The following is a 20,085-nucleotide window of genomic DNA, read 5'->3' as shown; positions in this document are numbered from 1 at the left end:
TTCATATCCCCACCCCCCCTTCATCACATAGTGCATGCTTCCTGCTGCACCATACCACGCTGCAAACTTGCTTGGCCACTCTGTGGCCTGCTGCCCTTCCCCTGGAGTGGGGGCAAAAAGCAGTAGGTGAAGCAGCACATGTGGCTTGGCACCTGCCAGTTCGACAGCCTTGTCCTAGATGATTTTCTGTCATCTGTCAGTTATATCTGAATGTCAGTGGAAGCTATCCAGCAACTGGCAAAATAAAATGTTCATATATTAATCAGAATGTTTTTTTAAAAATTATCTTTTAAATCTCAGAATGAGATATGTTTCTCACTCTCTTCTAACACATTCTTCATCCTTATGTGGGACAAGATTGGAGCTTTGTTTAATATTACTTAAGTATTTAAGATACAGGTACCTAGTAAATCTGAAGCGTTACACCTCAATGTAACTTTTTTTCCTTTTGCCTTCCAAGGATTTTGGTATGAGTGGTATCAGAGTTGGAGTGTTATACACCAGAAGTCATGAAATTCGGAAAGCTGTGAATCAGCTGGCTGTTTTTCATGGATGCCCAGGACCTGTTCAATATGTTCTTAGCCAATTCCTTAGTGACAGAGGTTAGCAGAACCAGAAATATTTTCATTTTCTTTATTTAATTGTTCAATTAATACTCAGAAATAATTAGTTTTCATCCTTTTTCTTGTTTTGCTAGATTGGTTGGATAATGTGTTTCTTCCTACAAACAAGAAAAGACTTAAGGAAGCGCAGAACATTCTTGTGGATGGTCTTTCGGAGATTGGAATACCTGTTCTCAAAAGCTCTGGAGGACTTTATGTTTGGGCAGATTTCAGAAAAGTATGTAGAGCACCTGGGAAGGGATGGAGATGAGTAGCTGAAAAATAAAGGCTGCCTATAGATGTGCTTCTTCACACTCTCATTAGAACACTCTGCCTCACCATCATGTATTAAGCACCCCCACATTTCAAATGCCAGTGTTTAAACCATGTTGAATAAGCTTTAGTTAAAGCACCCACATGGCCATTTTGAAACTGGGGAGGGTGAGGCTTAATACACCTGATGGTGAGCCATTTTAATTAGAGCAGCTGTTCAGAAACAGCCCCCCTCCCACCTCTGAGTACATATATAGGCAGCCAAACATTGCTTACAGTTTATATATTCCAGTACTAGAGGGCCTGCTGTGTTTTCATAGTTTCAGTCTAGAAATTGCTTCTTTTTTTGATAGACGCAAGGTCTAGTAGTAGATGGTGATCCAGTTAAGGCAGTTTTCTAACAAGTCTTTATCTAAAATAGCATATTTAATTCTAAAAGGCTTTCAAGTACAGAGGAAAGGGTGCTGAACTATACTTGAGTCAGGGGTTATGCTTCCTGCGCTGCAAAAGTGTTGCTGTGATAGGCAGGGTGCCTAACCTCTCAGCTTTGTTTTTACGAACTTGTAAAGCAAGGATGAAACTTAATCACTTATGTAAGAATTATGGATGAGCCTCATGTATATATAGAGGGACACACTGCATTAACATTTATGGCTCAGCTAGAACAGGTTGGTGAAGAAGCATGAATTGTTACTGCCTGCACCAAAGAGGCAGTTTTCTAGAGAGGGATGTCCATCTCTAGGACTGTTAGTAAACCATGTATTCACACAGAACAGTTAACCAGAGAACTAAAATAGTAACATAAGACAGTTTTTTGCATTGTGTTTTCTTTTTTCTTACAGTAGTGTTTAGGAAGTGTCTAAGAAGGGATTGACATTGTACCTGGACACTAGAAACAGAGTTAGACTGTCCCTTTCTTAAAGAAATTACAGTTGGAATAGGGAAAACAAGGATGAGGTAGAAAAGGGATAAAGCAAACTCAAAAATTTGATGGTAGTTAAAGTCACATTATTACCAACCAGGGATCTGGGTTTTCCATTTCCCACGGAAAAACAGAGAAATCCATGAATTTTCCAATTTTATCAGAGAAAAAATGGATTTTACCTTTTAGCAGAGAAACCTGTAGATTTCCTGGTTTTGCAAAGAGCTCTGCAGCCTGATTGAGTTCCAGCCTGCAAGAGCTGATTGCAAAAAGGGCGGGAAACCCCAACCCTCTCTGGAGTGGGGGGAGGAAGGGGCCGGAGGCTCTCACTCACCCAAGGCTTGGCTCAGGCTCCCTTACCTCACAGGCTTCAGGAAAGAAAATGGGGCTTGCAGAGGGTTGAGGGGTTGCAGGTCAAAGCTGGGGGGCACTGGCAGGGCTGGGAGGGAAGCTGGCTAGGGGCTAAGGGAGTGGGGAGGTGTTACAGAAAGACATAGAGCGCCCACCCAGTCAGCAGCACATGGACTGTGAACAGCATTGGCCTCAGTGGGCTCCGCATCTCCATGTACGTCTTCCCTGAAGGGCTGATAGCGTGCCACTCTGAACCCACATGCTGCCAGCTGGGTGGACACTCCTGTGGGAAGCTGGCTGAGGGAGCAGGGAGGTGTTGGGGAAAGCCCCACATGGAGTGGATGCCCAGCTGACGGCACACGACCCGGAGTGGTCCAGTGGGGGCCCCCTCCTTGAGGGCTAGGGGGTAGGGGCTGTGGGTGGGGGGCAAGGAGAACAAGCAGGGCTGGGGGGCTGTTGTGGGGGGAGTGAGGGGCACCAGTAGGGTTGGGGGACTGTTGTGGAGGGAGTGAGGAGCACGGGGGGGGAGAGGGCTGTGTGGGGCCTTTAATTTTAATCATGGGTTTGGGGGGTTTTAGAAGAGATTTTGCAATTTAATTTTTTTTATTAGAGAATTTGTGATTTTTTTTTAATGAGGAAAAAACAGGATCCCTGCTACTAACTTTGGTTATATCTACTCTGTCAGGTTATGCTGACAGAGAATTAGCTCAATGGACAGACAAAGAAGAGAAGAGTGCAGGAGGGGATAGGAGACCCTAACTGCATGTGGCAGTTCAAGCATATGGCCCATTGGCACAAGATACAAAATAACTAGAGTGAAATTGGGAGAAAATAATGTATCCAGTCACTGCAGGCTTTTCTTTAATGGGGTGTGCCTTCACTATACAGTTAAATGGGTCTTCTACCCAAGGTAACGTTAGGTAGAAGTGTGTTCATTTCTACCAGTGGAAATATCTGAAAAATTTTTACTGCTAAAAATACTGCCTGGAGAAGGCACAGTACAAGCATGCAGCCTGCAGCCACCCCCTCTTATGATTCCTTGCACTTTCCCAAAACCATGATGATCCCAGTCTGGGGAAGATGTGGGGAGTAGTGGCTGTTCCAGTCCCATTCCTAGATGGACTGGAGTGGCAGGAAAAGACTCCCTGCTCTTCTTCAGATCAGGGAATCTTTCCTGCCTACCGTGTTCCACTCCCATCCTGCAGACTTGCCTGGGACCAGGCTGAGCAATCCCCACTGCTCCACTTCTGTCCTAGACTGGACTGTGAGGGGAGCATACAGGCATTTATTAGTGTGAAGTGAGAGTTTCTCTTGCAGGGGGGGTCTTCCAGGTTTCAACCCATAAGAACTTTCCACCTGAGGGAGCATGTTTGCCTCCGGAGAAATTGAACAAATGGTTGTATGTTCCTACTTTCTATCAGGCAAGTGGTAATTCTCCTAGCAGACACATAACCCCAATACATTGTCTTTAACGGTTACCTCACCTGGCTTCCACATACAGTCCTTTCACCCAGGTTTGCTTTAAACCTGGGCTAGCTGGCCTGGCTGTGGATGTAGACTAGAACCTGGGCACTGCTTTCATTTAGGCTGGTAAGCTGCCCACACTGCATTAGAGGTGAATGAGCTAAATCAATCAACTGTTGACCTTTAGTTCCTTCCCACATGCAAATAAGAAGACAAGCTGTTTTCTCAGAAAACCTTGAGAAAATTGTAGCCGCTCTGCTTATTGCAGCACTAAGAAGCTGTACTGCAATCTGCAGCTACTTAAGGGTTAGCCTAGCTGCTGGTACCAATCTAGCTGCAGAAATGTGAACTGTCATGTGGGACCTGGTAACACCTACATGGTATCCTTAGCAGCAGAGTGTGAATCTAACACTGTAGACTGAAAGGACTGGATTTGCAGTATAATTCCTTTGCAATATACTGGGCAAAGAAACTGCTAATCAGAAAGCTTCAGATTCTACTTGCAGAGATGCCTAAACCTCTGCAGGGTTGTGCAAGTGCTTGACTGCTCTGACTTATCTCATCCTTCAAGCCTTGATTTGAAGTACAATTTGCAAGCGGTTGTGAGTTTGATTTTGTTGCATCCTTTAATGTAATTTGTATCTTCCGTGTTTTAGTTCTTAAAATCACAGACTTTTGAAGCTGAAATGGAGTTATGGTGGAAGCTGCTTCATGAAAAACTCCTCATTAGTCCTGGAAAAGCCTTTTACTGCTCTGAGCCTGGATGGTTTAGATTGGTCTTCTCAGATTCTGCAGATAAGATGTATTTGTGTAAGTTGAGTTTTACTCTTAGTTTATGATAAACCAGTGTGCGTGTTTGATTAAAAAGGGACAAATGTGAGAGTCCATTCAGAACTCCTAATCCCTAGGGTTCTCAAACTGGTCTGTACATCCAGTTGGAAAACTATAGAAAGGGATCTGCAGCATATGAAAAAGTTTTTTATTGCAAAGTTAATATTCAGACAAGCTGTTTTAAATATATGGGTATTGCCATCTAAAAACCCAACCTTGTTTCTGTTGCAGTGGGGTGGGGAGAAAACTTTAATAACCATATTTTCCTTTCTGCAGGTATTCAGAGACTGGAGCAGATGTTGCATACTGAAATTACAGAACCAGCTGCAAATAAAACATCTGTAGAAGACGAGTTACCTAATTCAGAACATGACCCTATAGCCACCCATGGCAACACACCAATAGATGAAGTTTCTCACCTGAAAAAAATTGTTGTCTATTAAAGCCTTATATGAAATTTACAGATTGAACATGATATAGCATGCTTATGTTTACATCAACTATGTAAGACTTCACCCTGTTAATTTGGCTGTAACTTTCCATAACAGTCTCACTTAGCTGTAACCTGTGGTTACTCTTTTTGCAAACTAGGCTACTGAAACAGAATTTTAGGAAACCTAGCAGGTTTCCAGACTCTTTATGTCTGTTCAGCAAATCACTTATGTGCACTCTTATCTTTAGGCATGGAATATTGCTACAAATCAGTGAGTCTTAAGCACATGCTTATCTGCATTGATGAATCAGGGGCTTAAGGCATTTTGGACATAATAGAAAGAGACTGCATATTGTATTGGGGGAGTATATTTATATTTCAATCAGAAACTGAAAATGTTGGGTTATCTGATTGGTTCTGATTGTCAGGTTTTGCTAAATTTTGTCACTTGGCAAATTGTGTTTTTTTTTCTATATCCCTGTAAGAACTGTAAGAAAATTCAAACATCCGCACAGCTTTTTGAATACGCATACCGATATAAATACTTTCTAAGAAAATGTTCAGCTTTTTGGCTTCTGTACTCCCTTCCAGATGTGTAAAAGTGTTTATTTTTATATTGCCATGGTTGCATCTTTGTTGCAAAAATATAGGTTCTTTTGGATAAGTTTTTAACATAAAACATAAAGACAGCTGGATGTATGTGGTGTGCATTCACTTGAAAGGTAAGCGTATTTGGGATTGTACACTTATTAACCTGTATTTGCAAACTTCAATTCAGAGTTTGCTTCTTTAGTAGAGATTGAGAGGGAAGTGTTGCAATCACAAAAGTGCGATTTATAGCAGGGTTGTCAGACATCTGACCCCTGGAAGTGGGTCATCTGATCCATAGTGCTTCTCTGGCAAAAAAACTCACTTGCTAATCCAGCCCATGGGGCTTCTCACTGCTGCTACCACAGCTGCTGTCAGTGTCACTGGCACTGAGAGCATGGGGTTAATGCTACTCTGCCCCTTATTTGCCACCAAATTTCTGATTTTCAGTTACCATTTGGTGCGCAAATCGGTGACATTAACCAATATATGCTGGTCATACTGACACAGCAGCTGTAGCAGCTGCAACAAGAAGCCCAGCAGTCTGGATTTGAAAGTAAGTTGTTGGGCCTGCACCAAGCCCTGCAGGCTGGATTTGGCTGCCAACTCATTTTTGACTTCCACAACTCTGGTCTACAGGATTTGCACATCCCAAATAGGAAAAAGGATTTGTGTAGGACTCAAAAAACTACCCGATGGTTCATTGTGTCTGATTCCCTGGAACCATAGGAAACCATATAATAGTCTCAATGTCCACAAGAATATTTACTGCCGTCCTCTTGCAAAGTGGGTGAGCACTCCATATCAGCAAAATGTTTTATCCTCACCAACTTGCAACAACCAGGCTGCAGAAACACTACTCCCCAAACTGACAGAGCATTTCTGTTCTTGGGGTTAAGCCCGGAGTATTTCTGCCGGGTGCCACTCTAGCACTAGGTACTGGAAGAGAAAGACTTCTGTGTGCTCGCTGCCCTCCCTTGCTAGGTAGCAAGGTGAGAAAAAGGAAAAGGTGTCACTGGTGTTATACAGGAGAAAAATAGAAGTAAGTCTAACAGCACACTTCAGTCTGAACACTGCTAATCATCTTTCTTGATCTTTAGTTGAAATATAATTGACTTTTACATAATAATCAAAGGTTTAACATTTAAAATTGTATTTAAAAATGATCACATATTGTACAATTAATTATACCTTTTTCTTTTCTTTTTTAAATGCATTGAGTCTAATCCATAAAATAACATTTAGCATTCAAAAACACATCCAGTACTCCAAAACATACACAGACAACATTAATCTTCTATCAACAGTGCTACCACAATCCAAGTCAATGTCCATGGAAGTTTTGTGTTCCCTTCTGCCTGCTCTAACAGTTCTTTAATTGTTTCCATTGATGCCAAGCCTATGTTTCTTCCTCCCTATACAATAACTTGCTCCTTCATTTTCCCTATAACTCTGCATAACAAAAATCTCATTATCTTCCCATCTCTGCTTTTAATTGTTAAGTTTATTCAAAATTTATTCTTAAGTGTTTGCTCATAGAACTTCCACTTCAGTATTCAAAAAAGTTTATAAATTTTCTGTTTGAAAGGCAAGAGAATATTCTTTTTTAGCAAATCCCAAAAATTTCCACCACATTCTCTATCTAGTAAGCATCTTTTTGCCTCTCCCTTGTAGAACACTGACTTGATGGGATATTTCCATTACTAAAATATCCCAAACTTTTTCAACCCCGTCAGTGACTCTAGAGGTGTCACTTTTCTTTTATGCTTTTGCAATTTTAATTCTTGAGCTACTAGTAGAAGTGTGATCAATTCCCTATGACACTTACGTTGCAGAGTTGTTGAGAAGATTTAATAAAAAAAACTAAGAGGTTATCTGACCGTTGGCATCCTGTTATTTTCCTCACCATGCCTCCAGCCTTCTTCCAGAACAGTAACACCTCCATCACACAATAGAGTCCCTCCCAGCTGACCATGCTCCCTCCCACATTTGCCTGTTTTTTTACCATAAATGCATTTAAGTAGGGTGAGATACCATGAATAAAGGATTTTAAAATTTTATTATCATGTACAGGGATGCATGAGACCCATTGTTCCAAATGGTCTCCCATACCTCAGTGATTTCTGATTCACAGTTATTACCCCACCTTGTCAAAAAGTTTTTTCTTCTATTTGACTATTGCTTTATTGAAAATTGCTTTACATAACATAGTATGTTTCACTGTGTGTTTCATAGGAGTGACCAATATTTTTTCAAATTCTGTCGGATTTGTACCTTTATTTGAAGCACATTTAGGCTTGCATACAGAAATTATTTAAATATGCTATTGTTAGTACTATTAATACTAGCATATGATTAAAAATCTATAATCATATATTGTTGGCATTATGTAAATAGATATTTAAAATACAAGTTCCTGTGCCTATGTTTATATGCTTACTTTTCATCATAATTTCCTTCAAGTTATTAGCTGCATAGAGTTTTAGAAAATAATATCACTTTAATCCTCATGGAGACTTCACCTCCAACATGAAGCCAGCATGCATGTCAATACACTTGCATACAGTTGTTTAGATGCACTTGGCCTCTGGGAGCCTTTCTGTCCATCCTAGGGTTTAATGTCACAGCGATTGTAGCCATCTTCCTTTTTACCACTGGCTGTGTCTACACATGACATTTACTGTGCAGTTGACACAGTAAACATTTCAGCTTCTACATTTGTGTCCTTATTAGGGCACACAAAACTAATAAACTCTGCAGCAGGGTAGTACTTGTAAATACTACTGGCTAGACACCATACTGAAGCACCCTCATGCCCCAGCCAGCCCCTCTGCAGCACATCGAGCCCAGCTGGAGCAGCCCTGGACTGGCAGGCTGATCACATGCTCCCCATCAGCCAGGACTGCTGCAACCTGGCTCAATGTGTAGTCCAGGTGCACATGTAAACAGCAATCCCAGGAGCTTCCCTGGAGCAATAAACTGCAGAGCAATAAGCTCCGCAGTATATTGCTGTGCACTAATGGCATGTGTAGAGACACACCCACTGTGACTAAAAAACATTCCCATGAGGTGTGTCTCTTCATAATCAAAAAGTTTGCTTAGAGCTATTGTTGTTCCAGTTGTTATTTGATAGTTATCTAGATAAAATTAGTTTGCCCATTGGTAAACTATCTAGATTCAGGGCATCGGTAGAGTTTCTTTCACTGTGCAAGGCTTAGTCCTTCCCAGACAATGGCCACAAAGGCTGCTTACAGACATCTAAACCCCCACCCTCCAAAATGGTGCTTTACTTTAAACTCAGTGGCACTCCTGTACTGAGCCCAGCACATGCCCAGAAGAGATATTATATTAGCTGGACCTGGCTCGCCCAATGCTTGTATAGATCAGATGCTTTAGTGGGGCTTTTTTGGCAGTTTAACAGCCAATCGAAACCCCACTGAAGTACCTGATGTACACAGATGTACCAGAGTTGGGCCAAACTAACCCATTGCTGCTTCTGGTAAAGTGTGGTTTCTTTGTTTCATTTAACAGCCTTTCTATGTTGCTTTCTGTAAGGATAGGTCACCTACAGGCCTCATCTGAAGTTCTTCGTTATGATACTGTTATACTTTGTCATTAATACACCTTTCCATCTGCCTTTTCATCTGACATTAGTCCACCTTTCCACTTCTGAAACCTCATTAGTCACTAGTGGGAACAAAGCTACAGATATAATGAACACAGTAAGTTAATTTGCTGCTCTGGGACTACATCTCCATTAGATGCTGCACAGTAGTATTAAATGACTGTGCAGTAACTGGAATTACTGTGCAGCACCGTCACCAAATGGCTTTTAGGTGACACTGACTGCTCAGTAGCTCGTTACTGTTGTGCGCTTGCATCACATCACGCTCCATGCCTTGCAAAGCATGTAGATGTGACCCAGGGGAATCAAAAGAATGGTATATAATCCAGCAGTAAGCAGTTATCTGGAGTTGATAATTGGGATGGCTCCCTGGTAAGGCATTAGAATAACTGCATATTATCCCCTGGGAATTAACCAGAGTTTCTTGTAGTGAGAACAATACATTACTGCACAGGATTAAGTCAATTAGATCCTTCCCAAGTGTATTTTCTGTGGTTGTAAAAAGGATAAGGGGACTACTGGTACCCTTAAAGGGACAGTCTGAGATGGAGGGTGTCAGACTGCATATCCACCAACTTTTTATTAGCAAAGATCACCTCAGGTCACATTCAGTTGATGCCTAAGTGAACTCCACCACCTCTTTAAACAATGTCCCATTGACTCAGATATGTAAGCAGCAGTCCATTCTTTTGCAGCTCACTGTGCCTTATTTCTAGTATCTAGACTACATGAAAGCATCTCCATTGTAAGTAAGGCTCTTTCTCATCTCTGAACATGGGATGTTACTTGCTAGTCCTCAAGAGTTAAATCTGAATAGGTGATCATTCAAAGAAGAGAGGATGGTTCCTTGCCTTACAGCAAAATACAGCGTGTAGCTGGATCTAGCCTGCCAAGGAATTTTATCTGGCCCTTGGTGGGTCCCTCATCCCTGCCTGGTCCATGGTACATGCAACCAGCCCTGCCACCCCTGGCCATGCAGTGGGGCTGGGGCTGTGGCTGGGGCAGGGTGGTGGCCAGACTCAAGTTCTTGGCAGCCCTAGTGACAGCACCTCCTTCCTGCTGCCACTGCTAGTGTCACCACTGGAACTGGCCCTTCTGCCCTGGCACCACAGCCTGTCCACCCTGCACCCACTGCCAGGGACACCAGACTGAGCAGGGGGAGTCTCCATGGAGACTTGCCTGGGACCCCATGGGTAGGGCACACAGCTGGGTGGACAGGTTAACTCTGTCATTACGTATTTCTCTTTTCAAGGTCTCCCTCAGTTCCTTCCAAATTTCAACAGCATTAGCAATAAAACAGTGATATCCCTGCTCTTTGTATATAGTATACCCATTTGATCATTTGACTGGAACACTGGTATCATTAGCAGATAACTCTGAAACTGTAGACAGCGATGATAATGTTGAAGATAGATAGTCAGAATCCTTTTTGTTAAGGATGGATCCTCATGAACAAAAGAAGGTGATGCAGTCACTACAGTACTGCTCATTTAGTATTATTCATTGCACTCAATACTGCTTTAGAAGTCAAACAGTAAAAGAAAGATCTGCCTATTTCAGCCATTATTTTCTATCACAACCGCATTAAAATATGATAGTTCCATAAAGTAACAGCTATATTTTGCTCAAACATTTTTATGAGCATTCAAGTAGTCCAGAAGTCCACTCAGAACATATGGACAGTGAAGACAGGCAGTCCTTAAGAAAGAAGTATGAAATAAGAAAGTTCACTAACTTGGAGTTCCTGCATACTCAGACACGTTCCATTCATCATCTTCAACGTAGCTTCGTTTTGAGAAAGAGCACTTCTCATGATGTGAGAGAGCTCACCCATGAAAATTAGGCCTCACTTGCTTTGAGTAATGCACTTCTTCGTTTTGTACAACTGTCAGTTTTTTTCTTCCTGTCTTACATTTACTTGTTCCTTTGATCAGCTCTGTCGGAGCCACAAAACTGAGAAGCCTCTGAGAAACAGTCTTCCTCTTTGGCAAGGGCAGACTAGCTATGGGAATTCAATACATTGAATTACAATGCTACCTGTTATAAAAACAGAGTGTTTTTTATTTCTCTCATGTCTTCTTACTATTTCAGAAGTGCACTGGTGGTTGGGGACATTACGCATTGAGATGAAAGGCCAAATTCTGATCCTTTGCCCAAAGTCCAAGTAAATAGGCATCTCTTTACAATGGCTGGAAATGCTTTCTCCATCATTCCACTATGCATTACCACAGATTTTTATCCTGGAGGGACCACTCAACCCTCCAGTGTGGGGACTACCTAACAAGGTCTCTGCTATAGAGCAGGACTTAAGCAGGCTGGTGAAGAATGAGGGCAAGATCAGGCCTACCCATGAGCATGTGCAACTTCTTTGACTACCATGCAGCATTATTAGTTACATTCATCACTAGCTGCTTGTTAGTCTTCAGTGAACTGCTTATGGTAAAGATGGATTTGAACCATTCCAAGAATGCTGCTAATTTGGAACTGGTTCATAATTGTCCCTGGACAGAAGTGTCCACATGTGCACAGTGAAGGGTTCTAGATAGAACCCTTGTATTTTAGGGACTGCATTGCTGCCAAAACACCACCAGGGGGTGGTAGAGAAAACCCAGACCATTACGTCTTCCAGGGGTCAGTGCCCAGAGTTTCCCCAGGATTCCTCTAGAGGTACAAGAAGACCTAGATTGGGACAGGAGTTTGGAGTAAAGGGGATGCAAGGTGCTGGGAACTTGCTTGTGGTTCCCAGGAGGCTGGGTGCTCTGCAACTCTCCCCCCTCCCTCACCAAGAACTCCCTAGCTGCAAGAGTGTAGCAGAGAGGGCAAGGAACAATTAACAGTTAATGGTTAATTGGTTAATGGGCTAATTTACTTTATGCTGGGTCCATCTACACAAGAGGTTTACTGTGCAGTAGACTATTTAGCTGTGCAGTAAACATCCTGCGTCCATACATGCACCCCCATTAGGCTGGAGTAAGCTAATTTATTCTGCAGCACTGCACATGTAGACACTGACCCAGCTGACTGGGGCATGAGGGTGCATCAGTGTGAGAGCTGCCTGCTGGCTAGCCCTACATAGAAGCACCCTCATGCCCCACCCAGCCCCTCCACAGCACATGGAGCTGGGGGAAGCAGTCCCAGGCTGGCAGGCTGACCCCTACAGCCCCCTGCTAGCTGGGGCTGATCTGACTCAACCCGACTCAATGTGCTGTGCTGTGACCCAGACGCACAAGCCAACAGCACACCTGGAGCAATAAGCTCCAGTATTTACTGCTTCACATTAATATGCATATGTAGACATAGCCAATGAGTGGGGAATTTACTGTTTTGTGTACCTTCTTTCACAACATCTGATGAAATGAACAAGGAAGACCGGCTCAAAATAGTATGTGATTTTCCTGGTGTGCTTTTGAAATGTTCCAGGAAGTTTAAACTAATCTAAAATGGTATGCATATCTAGACCAGGGGTCACCAACCTTTTTGGGCAGAGTCACAAATACAGCTGAATCCTTGACTTGTAAGATGTTGGTATGCCAGGGGCAGACAGCGGTGGAGTTGTGAGGGGCCTGATCCTTGTTGAGTCAGTGCAGCCCTGGCCCCTTCCCCGCTGTCTGCCCCATGGAGCATGTGCCAAGCAAAATGCCTTTGCTTGTCATGCTCTGAGACCTGTACCAGGGGTTGCCTACCCCCAGTCTAGACTCTTGCGGTTTAAAGAGTACTTAAAACATTCTAAGTATTATATCTGTCCATGCCAGGAAGAAATACTGGACACAGATAAAGGCAGACAAGGTTCTTGGGTGAATATGATATCTTTTATTAGACCAACTGAAATAGTTGGACATGGCTACAACCTACACCCCTGGACAGAAATAAAGGCTTCTATGCATTTAAACTCCTATAGCTGCCTTGAGGTCAAGAGAGATGCGTAAATGGAACTGAGAGCTTTATCTTGCCTAAAGTAGTTTGCATTCATATGATTTTGCAATCTCTTTTTTCTTTTCTAGGACTACACTGCAGATAATTTGATGTATTTAGTTTATGGCTTTGTAAGTACCTGGAAACGACAAATCAAATTCCTGTTTCACCTAAGTATCATGAACTGTTTATTCACAGGGCCAGTAAGTTGTCCTCCTCAGGCTGGTTAGTACTAGTCAGTACTGCTGCTCCCCACTCTTCCTCATCTCTTGCTGTTCTCCCTCCTCACACTGCTGGCTGGTGGGATTGTAACATGGGAATATATTCCTGATCTACGTCCTCTTCCCTGTTCCCCATCTCTCCCTTTCTTTTTTGGAAGACTCAATTCTTGGATTTTACTGAGAATAATGAAAAGAAATAATTGGTTTGTTACATCTGCTAGGGAGAAGAAGAAAGGCCAGAGGAGAAAGAGAACAGATAGGCTGCTCTTAGGCTGCTCTTAAGGAGGGCAGGAAGCATAATGGAGTAGGACCTGTCTGCCGTAGACCTACAGGAGAGAGGCTGACCTTGTCTGGGGTGTTCTGTGGACTGGAACAAGGAGTGAAGCAGCAGGAGAGGATGTTGCTGCTAAATCTGTCAGAAAAGAAGGGGGCCTGAAGACTGGACTCAAAGGCTCCAGAGCCAAGTGATAGAAAGTTCCTAGGAGAAGAGGTGAGGCAGACAGCACACAGGATCCATGGGCTGGAACCAGAGGAGGGCTGGCTTCCTGTACCAACCATGGAGAGGATATCAAAACCAGGATTCAGAGAAAAGGAGAGAGGCTGAGACCCAGCTGCAGTTAGCAAATTTGGCCACCAGATGGAGAACAGGATTGTTGATAAGGGGAAATATGGGGACTTGCACTGAACCTGCTTATTAACCTGAGAGGATGTGAACTGCCTGCTGACAAAAGAACAAACTTGAGTTTTGAAGGACTGTGCTGTATTTCCTCATACCTGCAAAGGGGAATGCATGCCACTGGGGAGTTTTCTGGAGGCCAGCAGATAGGCAGCCATGCTTTACATAGCACTGGAAAAAAACAGGATCTGGATGGCTTTCATCTCTCCTTTGCCTCTCATAAAGTAGTGCTATGATGTGGCCCCCAGAAGAGAGATCAGGATCCTTGGAGGGGAAGCAGAGTCCTGAGTGGAGTACTTATATGCCATGATAATTGGGTAAATAGATAGACGGGGGTAGGAGAAATAAGAAAGAAAGTGATCAGGTATTAGAATAGGGACCAGTATGTAATAAACATTTAGTAATGTAGGGTTGTTGGTTGTAGCTGTGCCGGTAGGCAGGCAAGGTTCTTTGGGTAGATGTAATATCTTTTATTAGACCAACTAAATAGTTGGAAGAATGTTCTTTGCAAGCTTTTGAGCACAACCACCCTTCCTCAGGCACAGGGAGATGGAATCAGTTTGCCTGAGGAAGGGTGTTTGTGCTCAAAAGCTTGCAAGAACATTTTTCCAACTATTTAGTTGGTCTAATAAAAGATATTACATCTACCCAAAGAACCTTGCCAATGTAGTCATGTAAAGCTCCATCACTTGCATAGACAGAAAAGTTGCTTCTCAGAATGTACATGGGCATATATAAAAGCCACTTCTGCAAGACTAATTTTTACATCTTTTCCTGTGGTCCCAAAGAGCTGCATAGATCTGCTGTCAGACTGCAGCTGTCGCCTTACCCAGCCAAATCACCTAGTGAAAGTACAGCATATTAAAAACAGAAACCCTGGAACAGCATAAATCTGAATCCATGTGACTCATCCAAAATGTCAGATCTCAGAAAAATTAGATTCTAGATTGACTGCAATGTGGAAATCAATAGGGGCTTGTATAACCAAGAGCTTATTTCACTAACAAAAATATGCAGACTACTGCAGTTTATGTAGATAATGATTCACATGTGAAATTTTAATGCTGTGTCTTTAGTAATTGAATGTATTGGCAGCTGTCACCTGTTTATTTGGTTTAAATTGTCATTCAAATGGCTTTAATTTCCTCCTAGTGTACCTATTGCTCTGGTTGCAACTGCTTGAAAAGAATTAAAAAACTTAGGTATTCCCCTGATAATTGTAAGTATATTGTTGAAGTCTGTGTTTTTCCTACCACAAAATACCTTAATTTTCCCTTAATACATTTTGAGGAGATGCTTAAAGCAGCATCAGTATATATAAATGGTTGAATAGTTCCTTTAACCAAATAGGGTATCCAGAAATTAAATCTGTATTCCTGCACATCTGTCATGCAGGATAAATTCTACCAAGTATCACTGAATTCCTGTAAATATCCCTGCCCAACATCCTCTCCTACAGTTTCACGCCTTGCTCTAGTCCACAGAAAACCCAGATAAGGTCAGCCTTTCTCCCATAGTCTGTGGTACACAGCTCCCACTCCATTATGCTTCTTGCTCTCCTTAAGAGCAGCCTATAAGTCTGCTTTTTTCTCTAGCCTTGCTTCTGCTCCCTAGAGATAAAACAAACAGTAGTTAACCAACCAAGCCAAAGTTAAACCAAAGGTTGCTGTGATATAAGGCTTCAGTACTGATGAAGACCTAATGGCTTAAAGTCCTTCTCTAAGGCAGATGAAACTATAAGTTGTAGGAGGCTGTATGATAAATACCTTAATAACAGCCTTGATCGCTTTTATATAGTAATTTCCATTCCTAGTGACTGAGATAAAAAGGTCAGATAGTTGGTCACCATGTGCTCTAAACTCTAAAGGTTTATTAACCTGGTTTTGTAGTGTGCCCATTAATTGCATACTGGTACAGTTTGGCATCAGGGAAATCTAAAGGGAAGAGAAGTATTATTCAACTATATTTCACTAACTTTTTTGACTCTAGGACATTCTCTCTGTAGCTGTGACCTTTCTGAAGGGTATATAGAACTAGGGTTAGGTATTTGACTAGTTAAATACAGTTCAGTCAATTAACTGGCAAGATATTGGTGATAGAACGAAATTATCCCTTTATCCCAAAGTAGTTTTTTGAGACGAGTCTGTCAGCCACATGTGCAGTTGTTAGAAGCTCTCCCACAGGTATGCATCATATTTGGAGGCCAGGGTAAGGCTCTAATTCAAACAGACTTATATTTTATTGATCTGTAAGTGGTATATTTCAGACTTTATCTCAGAGAGAGGTAGCTTAGGTCAGCTTTAGAAATTTCAAGATTTCACTCTCATTGTTGCACATTGTTTATTCACCATCCTTGAAAAACATGGAGTATTTAGTCATAGATGTGTTTTTAGGAGCAGTTGATGACAACATTAGTATATTTATTATGCTCAGGGGGAGATCACCTACCCAGTTCTGGGTTCTGATCTCAGTGGTCATTCCAATTCTTAGCACCTATCTAAAATTTCTGGTAATTTTAATTAGCATTTTTCATGTAAGTACAGTGCTTGGACTCACAAGTTCCAGTGACTCCATCCTTCATCAAAGCAAACTATACCAAATGCTACTGCAAAAAAGGAATGTTGAACAATGTACTAAAACAAAGCTCATGACAACAGTTGTATCCATCTGAATGCTTTTGATTATCAGTCAGTAGATGTCTCTATGGGGTTTTTTTTTTCTATTTCATTCCTTATCAGGTAGTAAAAACTGCAATATTAATAAGTATCATGGTCTAACCTGGATTCCCTAGCCAAGAATGTTGTGATTTTTTCGTGTTTCCAAAATGAGAAACAGTATATCATGATAAACAGTATAGCTGTAGTTACCTGGATGAAAATTGTAGCAAAGGATATATCAGTCATATTATTTTGGATTTTTTTTCTAGATCAACTAAGTAATTCTGTGGCTTGAAAGCCTTTGCTAAAATTTCTCTGTGGTTCACTGTTGATATTGATTTAAATAAGGGCTGAAACTTTGTTTCTAATTGTCATGAGAAGGCATGGATGCAAGTGTGCAAGTCCTCTTCAGAGCAAATTTCTTATTGGATGGTTGGAGCCTTTCATTTGTGTACATAATATCCTAAATACTGGGGATGAAGGGTAGCTGTTGCTATGGTAGTGATGATTATAGACTGTTAAGATGCCATTTGCCACCTGCCCTGAATGCTCTTATTTGAGGGATCAACTGCATTGTTTTAGTGTCCATGTTAGGATGGCAAAGGCAGCAGAGCTGTATTACCGTGTACTGGGGATATGGAGGCCTGGTGAGGAGTTAAATTAAATTAATGTGTCTTAATTTATAGTACTGATTGCTTTGGTGTGCTATAAAATCTTCCTGTAAGCATGTGTGTTTCTTCTGTATCCCTAACTTCCCCCAAGCACTGTATAGGGAATGTAGGCCCCAAACTCAAGGTTCTTGATTCCACTCTAGGAGGCAGGCACTTAACTGTTGCTATAATAGCATTTGGGGCATTTATATACATGGTCTAGGAGGCACGGCGTGGCAGGGTGGGGGGTGCTTTAATTAGCACCAAGAGATGTGCTACTTAAAGCTCCCAAATTGTTTGCTTCACATGCATCAATTTCCCTGCACTGAAAAATGGTGGCAGGGCATTTTGAACTAAAGCTTGTCACATGAGCTTTAAAGCACCCCGCTGCCATTTTTCTGTGTGGGGACACTGGTACATGATGCTGGAGCATGGTACTTACCATTACCATGCTCCAGCAGACTTGATTAATCAAGTCTATATGTTTTTTTCTATTTCATTAGAAATTGCAAGTACAGAATAGTAATTACAACAATTACATAATAGTAATTACAATTATAGAATAGTAATTACAGCACATCAGAGCAGCCTCCCTACATGTGTATGAGTCCTTAGTTTTTAGGTGCTAAAATCACTTTACTGGATCTGAGCCAAGGTTCCCAAGTCCTTTTGCAGACCTAGCTCCTGGATGCTTCTGAAAATTCCAGTAGTGTCCACATCCTGGAAGGTCTTTAGGTGCCTAAAACAGCACCCAAAAATCTGTCCCTAAGTCACTGATGGAGAAAATCTTGCACTACAGCTGAATGGATGTGGCAGATTGAACTCCTATTAGTGCCTATATGGGAGGTAAAGGAAATGTTCTTTGCCTCAGCTATAGTTTTTAATACTTACTTCATACATTGGTTAATTTCATCTGCTTCCATTTGTGTGGCTGTTTGTCCCTTCTGATGTGAGGAAACTACTTCTTTGCAAAGAAAACTGTAAGGACTCAGTACGAGGGGAAGGTTGGGGGAAGGTTATATCTGGGGAAACAAATCTCAGATTTCTGTATTACTCACAGTACTACTTGAAACAGGTCATGTGATGACCTGTGGTCTAGACCTCCTAGCTCACCTTTTTTGGCTGACAAAGGTGGATGGAGACTGTCAGTGTTTTGGCAGATGACAAATGCCACCATTCTGCTTATAGAGCCATGTTGTTGCAAGTTTCTATGGGTTTGGGTCTTGCTGTCACTAAAACATGGAGCTACATCTTAAATACAGGTGGAAACTGAAGCTAGTGTGGAATTCAACTGTCTGCTTGGAAAACACCATTGTACTGCAGGTGTGCTCTGCACTGGCTGCTTATTTACTTCCACGTGGAATCTGAGAAGGTGGCATAGAGCTGGAGTCCTCTCAAGCCTCAGTGATCCATCCCCACCTTGCCCAGACAGCTGCACTGGAGGCAGTGGAAAAGACTGAGTTAGAGTCAATATAAATAACAACAACAACAATAATAATCAGTTTTGAGAGCTATTGGAAGGGTCCCTAACTTTACAACTGACTCCCATCAGATAACATAAGTAAATTGACTTTCAGGGCATGCTGCAAACCCCACTCACTCTTCATAGTGTTTGGAGAGGTGAACTGCAGATTAAAGCAATTTTGTCTGGTTAGTTGAAGGAATCAGAGTAATTAAAGAAGTTTTGATATTTAATTGTCATGCCCAGGCAGAGTAATGTGGTGGGGCAGATTTGGTTGCTTTTCAGATCTGGCCTAGGGACTTATTTTTAATTTACTTCACAGTAAGTGAAACTTTTCCATTAAGTTAAGAATTATCTCTAGGACCTGGTATAAGGCCCCAGTGTTGACTGAGGCTTTTTGGTGCTATTGTAATATAACAAATGGATAAAAACCCGAAGGACCTGCAAATCTGTATGTAGCATTTTTTCCAATTATGTAAAATACTATAAAGCACTTCAGGTCATAAAACTTATTATATATTGTATTATTGGTTAAAAGGAGTCAATTTAATAAACTCTGGAACTTTTTTGAATTTGCAGCAGCATATCATAAAGTTTTAGTGAACATTTTTTTCTTTTGGAATTCTTTCCATTTCTTTAGCAACTGCATTTAGAATCCCAATCAATATTGTATATAATCCATCTTAAGCAGTGCATTCTTCACCCTCATAAACTACTGTCAGTAATCAACTAAGCATTTGAAACCAACTTAATGATCTAGCACACATTTACATACAAGTTGTATTAGTAAGGCACTCTTAAGAATTGGGTACTTTAAGGTTCATGAGCTCTTAAACCTAGCTATGTTTCTATTTCCTGCATGTTGCTCTACTCAGCAAATTCTTGCTGTGAGTGCAGCAGACTAAAAATTATTTTCTTTTAGTTTTATCACTATATTCAGCTTCAACTGACATGCTCTCCTACTATGCAGTTTTATAGAAGCTAGGTGTACCTGCTTATAACATTTAGGTCGGTGTACTTGATCAGATTCTTAAGGAGAGAACAAATTTATTAAGAGCATAGCAACACTCAAAAGCAAGACCTTAGATGCACAAAGAAAACAGTCCCAGCTGCCCAGAGGAAGACCAAGCTATGAGCACATAGTTTTATAGTTTCATAGTAGCTAGAGTCAGGAGGGACCTGAACAGATCATCTAGCTTGACCCCCTGCCACAGGCAGGAATGATTGCTGGGTTCACAAGACCCCAGACAGGTGATCATCCAACCTCCTCTTGAATTTGCCCAAGGTAGGGGCAAGGACCACTTCCCTGGGAAATTGGTTCCAGATTTTGGCCACCCTAACTGTAAAATATTGCCTCCTGATCTCTAACCTAAACCTATTCTTCATCAGCTTATTACCATTGTTCCTTGTCACCCCAG

The 20,085-nt window shown here is 41.7% G+C and overlaps 2 protein-coding genes across 2 annotated transcripts in view; both read left to right on the top strand.

The window, feature by feature from the left end:
* LOC109308774 (1-aminocyclopropane-1-carboxylate synthase-like protein 1) overlaps window positions 1–5,566 on the top strand; it is a 29,799-nt gene extending 24,233 nt beyond the window's left edge. Inside the window, exons 11-14 of the mRNA XM_019533181.1 lie at window positions 461–602; window positions 698–840; window positions 4,269–4,422; window positions 4,720–5,566. Coding sequence (XP_019388726.1) covers window positions 461–602; window positions 698–840; window positions 4,269–4,422; window positions 4,720–4,886 — 606 coding nt within the window. The 3' untranslated portion in view covers window positions 4,887–5,566. The remainder of the gene's footprint in view (window positions 1–460; window positions 603–697; window positions 841–4,268; window positions 4,423–4,719) is intronic.
* The window catches only part of CDK6 (cyclin dependent kinase 6), a 369,693-nt gene that overhangs the window by 339,487 nt on the left and 10,121 nt on the right, over window positions 1–20,085 (top strand). The gene's annotated exons all lie outside the window — the stretch shown is intronic.

This window comes from Crocodylus porosus, unplaced genomic scaffold (assembly GCF_001723895.1).
Source record: "Crocodylus porosus isolate Cpor-Errol unplaced genomic scaffold, CroPor_comp1, whole genome shotgun sequence".
Taxonomy (NCBI): Eukaryota; Metazoa; Chordata; order Crocodylia; family Crocodylidae; genus Crocodylus; species Crocodylus porosus.
This window is presented reverse-complemented; position numbering and strand designations above follow the sequence as displayed.